Source organism: Pseudophryne corroboree, chromosome 6, assembly GCF_028390025.1.
Source record: "Pseudophryne corroboree isolate aPseCor3 chromosome 6, aPseCor3.hap2, whole genome shotgun sequence".
NCBI lineage: Eukaryota > Metazoa > Chordata > Amphibia > Anura > Myobatrachidae > Pseudophryne > Pseudophryne corroboree.
The window spans coordinates 552,150,062-552,154,432 of NC_086449.1; the positions used below are offsets into that span (position 1 = coordinate 552,150,062).

General features: G+C 38.7%; 1 protein-coding gene across 1 annotated transcript; it reads right to left on the reverse strand.

The window, feature by feature from the left end:
- Positions 1-1,703: 1,703 nt before the first annotated feature.
- On the reverse strand, positions 1,704-3,802 carry MYF5 (myogenic factor 5). Its single transcript, XM_063927716.1, has 3 exons — positions 3,183-3,802; positions 2,428-2,500; positions 1,704-2,211 (listed from the first exon to the last, which is right to left on the reverse strand). The coding sequence occupies exons 1-3, from the start codon at positions 3,675-3,677 to the stop codon at positions 2,018-2,020; spliced, it is 762 nt and encodes a 253-aa protein (XP_063783786.1). The 5' UTR covers positions 3,678-3,802; the 3' UTR covers positions 1,704-2,017.
- Positions 3,803-4,371: the final 569 nt, after the last annotated feature.

Genomic DNA, 4,371 nt, shown 5'->3' on the forward strand with positions numbered 1-4,371 from the left:
GATCTTTTAATTAATTAAAAGGTAATAGAGGTTTTTTTTTTCTTTCTCTGCTTATTGAGCAATATTAAACAATAAATAATAATAATAAGTAAATTAAATTACCTCTGATGACTTAAATATTTGGTTAATTTCTAAGTAATGGGCTTGTCCTTTAAAGACATACCACACCCTCTACCCCACATCTTTAATGATAGCTCTACCTTTGAACTTTTACAATTTATAAAAAAATAGCCAACAGAAACCATTGTTTCAGAGAAAGGACGTTAGAGAGCTTTCAGCTATTGGGGCAGCTGTTCTGTCACATTTCTGGCTATTACAGTAGGAAATCTTGACTGGTTTTTGCTCACATAGGACCTAAGCAAAAACAAGCAAGGAGTTATGACATTTATTTATTTATTAACAGTTTTTTTATATAGCGCAGCATATTCCGTTGCACTTTACAATTACAACAACAGTAATAGAACAAAACTGCCCAAAAACAGACAGACATTAATGGGGCATGGAGTATTAGAACACGAAGTACTGATCTAACTTTGTGGCTAATTGAATTTGCCCTATCATGTATTGAATTCAGCAAATGATTAGACCTTAAGGAATGGCCACATTGTTGAAATATCTTCCACCATACTACGTTGCATCACCAGGATGTTTTCTGACCTTTAACACTAAAGGGGAGGTGTATCAAGCCTAAAGAGTGGAGAAATTGCCCATAGCAACCGATCAGCTTATACAGTACCTATCATTTTACGGGATCAGTACGAAATCCCGCTGGACAGGATCCTGGCAGTCGAAATACCGACACCGGAATCCCGACCGGCAGAATTCCGACAGGGGTGGCGAGCGGAACGCAACCCCTTGCGGGCTTGCTGCGCTCGCCACGCTGCGGTCACGGTGCCTCGCTACGCTCGGCACACTATTTTATTCTCCCTCTATGGGTGTCGTGGACACCCACAGAGGGAGAATATGTCGGGATTGTACCGGTCGGGATTCTGGTGTCGGTATTTCGACCGCCGGGATTCCGTCCGGCGGGATCTTGTCCGCATCCTAATTTTACATGATGTACTTCATAACTGTTAGTTAAAAGGTGATTGTTGCTATTTGCAAATTGAATTTGCCAAAAAGTTCCATCATAATCTTAATACATCTCACCAATAAAATTTTACTTTCAGAGATGCAATGAAAATGGTACACTGGTTTGGGGGTTAATTAAAGAGATAGTTTGTTCTATAATCTGGTTCCAACTGTAGGGGTTGAATACAAAATTAAGTGTTTTGTGGGGAGTTATATGAAATATTCTACAGATATAAAGTGGAGAAGTTGCCAATAGCAACTAGTCAGTTTATATCTATCAGTTATCTAGCACAGCCTGCAAAAGACAGAATCTGTCCTCTCCAATATACAGTATGTCTCTCAAAGACTTGATACATCTCCCCCCTCAGTACTTGAGGTCACCTATGGAATTTGCAATTGAACATGCGTTTTCTACAGTGTGTGTGTGTGTGTGTGTGTGTGTGTGTGTGTGTGTGTGTGTGTGTGTGTAAAATGCTATTCTATAATAGTAAGACACATATTTTGTTAATAAAATCTTTATATCACAGGTTGCAAATTACAATACACATTCTTGAAACTAATACATTTAGATTTTATTTTAAAATGAAAGTATTTACAAAAACAAATATTTTCATTTGTGGCTATCATACATGTCTGGTTTATGCAAACATTAAATTCTAAAAGACAATGTGCTAAATGTCATTTAAGTTCATAATTCAATTTAAAAAAAAAGAAATTACATTTTTTATTGCTGTATTTAATTGCCACAAAGAATGTTACTTCATAAAAATCCAGTTAAATAGGATACGTAGCCAAGTAGAAATATAATTTAGGCATGTAAAAAATGTCCTTCATGTTCTGTACACCATATTTATAGTTGTATCACTCCTTTATAGGAAGCGATAGGGATCCTCTGATATCAAGGAAATGTCTTTAAGGTACATGACCTGCAATGCTTTAGTAGAACTTAGAGCACGTGGTACACTGGTCTGGAATCGGGGGTCTCAGGGGTGCTTGGCAGAGAATCAGTGCTGTTGGAAAGAGACGATGAGATGGAGTCTTGAAGAGAGAGAACACATTGCTCAGAGGAAGCAATTCGATCCACTATATTAGACAGGCAGTCAAGGCTCGAGAGTGCTGTGAGTTTGTTTGTAGGAAAGGCTGTGGAGCAAAAGATAAATAAAAATGATTAATTCATCTTCAGTTGGATGGCAAAGTGTGATCCTACTGTAACTGATATGTCGGGATGCAGATGTGGGCAAATGGACCTCTTGCTGTTGTGTAATCATACATCCCAGCACACCCTGCATTTAGAATTCTATTTCATTCTAAAGATGTTCTGTAGTCAACAAATAACATCGTATCTGAAATACTTACATGTTGGTAAATCGGTGCAATAGGCATTGTCATACCTATTTCTTCTGGACCATTGTGGGCTGCTGCATTCCGTCTAAAAATAAATAAAGTGCCTATGAGGTCTCTGGTTGTCAAGTACAAGTTTAAAGACTGTTCAATGTAATTGTCTTTGTGCCACATTAAAAGCGCTTTGTGTAACACCTTAAATGTGTGTTTAGCCCCCCCCCCACCCCCTTCCCCCCACACACACAGACACTAAAAGTCTCCTAGGCTTTTATGACATTAACTGGTGCTAATTCAGAGGTTCCTTGTAAAATGAGCAGCATAGCAAAATTGAAATCTCACAAAAATGTGTAACATGTTAAGCATGAAGAATGATTTGGGGCCGGGGGAGGCCACACTAATTTAACTGGAGATTTTTGTTCCCCAGAGTTTCTCAGAACCTGGCAGATATAAGCAGCAGACTGTAATACACAGTTTGTGAGGGTCATTTCACATGGGAATATTTACTCACTCCCTTCATAAATACCTTATATTACTTTCACCTGCAGTGACTGATGCTGGTTCACACAACAAACTGAGAAAAACTGCTGTTGTACTAATGTGTCCAGCATATCAATACACCGCACTTATTACAAGCAAGACTTAATTAAGGCATACATACTGTACATATAAATGACATATGTAAGGGTAAATAGTGATAACCATGCACCTGTATGTCAGTGTCACAGGATGATGACACTTATGATAAATATACTGTATATGATATTACTTACCATGCGATCTGAGCAGCTGGACACCGGGCTGTTAGGTTCAGAGCAGCTCTGTCCTGGAAGGCTGTAATAGCTCTCTACCTGTTCTCTTAGCAGGTCTTGCAGGCTCTCTATGTATTTGATGGCATTTCTTAAGATCTCCACCTTGGGCAGCCTTTGATTAGGGTTTGCAGTAGTACACCTCTTGAGAGTCTCAAATGCATGGTTAACTTTCTTCAGTCGCCTCCTCTCTCTCATGGTAGCTGCCTTTCTTCTGTCCATAGTAGATGACTTTCTTTTGCAGGCTTTACAAGCCCACATGAGACAGTGGCCAGCCTGGTGATGACCTGTAGGTGCTCTCACGTGCTCCTCTTCATCCGACTCCTGGAAGCCTTTTTTGTGCGCTTCATAATCAGGCATCCCATGCTCAAAGTCGTCTGTAAATTCCTCCTCCGGAGAAGGGATGCAAGAACTGTCATAAAAGAATTCGGATGGGGAAAAATGGCAACTATCCACCATCTCGACTCTCTGTGTGCTAGTGACTGATAGAATATGCTGGCTCAGGTTGAAGTGATAAAGGCTTAGGAAATGGCTTTGGAGTGTGTTTGGCTGATTTCCTCAATAATTAGTAAGAGTAGGCTAAGTGCCTTTGTATTGAAGCACCAGCTTTATATATATCACCTTTAAAGGAGGTTGGTCCACTGAGACTAATATCCATTAGCATATCCCAAAACATTCCCCTACTGAGGGCTGTCTAAGAAAGCCCTTCCCTCCCCCAAAGTCTGGTTTCAGTTTATTGACTTTTTGACACTTTACTATTTGTTTTAGGTTATTTTATATGAGCAGAGATGCACATCATATGGTTGCCTCCAACTTATACTATATAGCTATTTTTATTTTATTTTTTTGCTATATGTGATTTTATTTTATTTTATTTAGAACATATTTAGAACATACCCTGCAACAATTTGCTGGAGTACATTTACAGGTTGATATGATAATCTTTCTGGTTCATTTGACCATGCACATTTAATATTTTTTTTTCTTTCAAATCTATGTCTGACTATAGCCGATAATAGTGTGAAATGATGCAGACTTTGTTGTTAATGACCATACAGTTGTAATGTCATGCTTTATAATTACTATAGAAGACATTATTGTGTGCGTACACCAAGACTGATAGCTGAGAAACAGACCAACATGTGTGTATTGC

Coding starts and splice junctions, on each gene's coding strand:
- MYF5 (XM_063927716.1), bottom strand. CDS start 3,677: ATGGTGGATAGTTGCCATTTTTCCCCATCCGAATTCTTTTATGACAGT. Junction 2,501..3,182: donor CCAGCTGCTCAGATCGCATG/GTAAGTAATATC, acceptor ATTTATTTTTAG/ACGGAATGCAGCAGCCCACA. Junction 2,212..2,427: donor TTGCACCGATTTACCAACAT/GTAAGTATTTCA, acceptor TTTGCTCCACAG/CCTTTCCTACAAACAAACTC.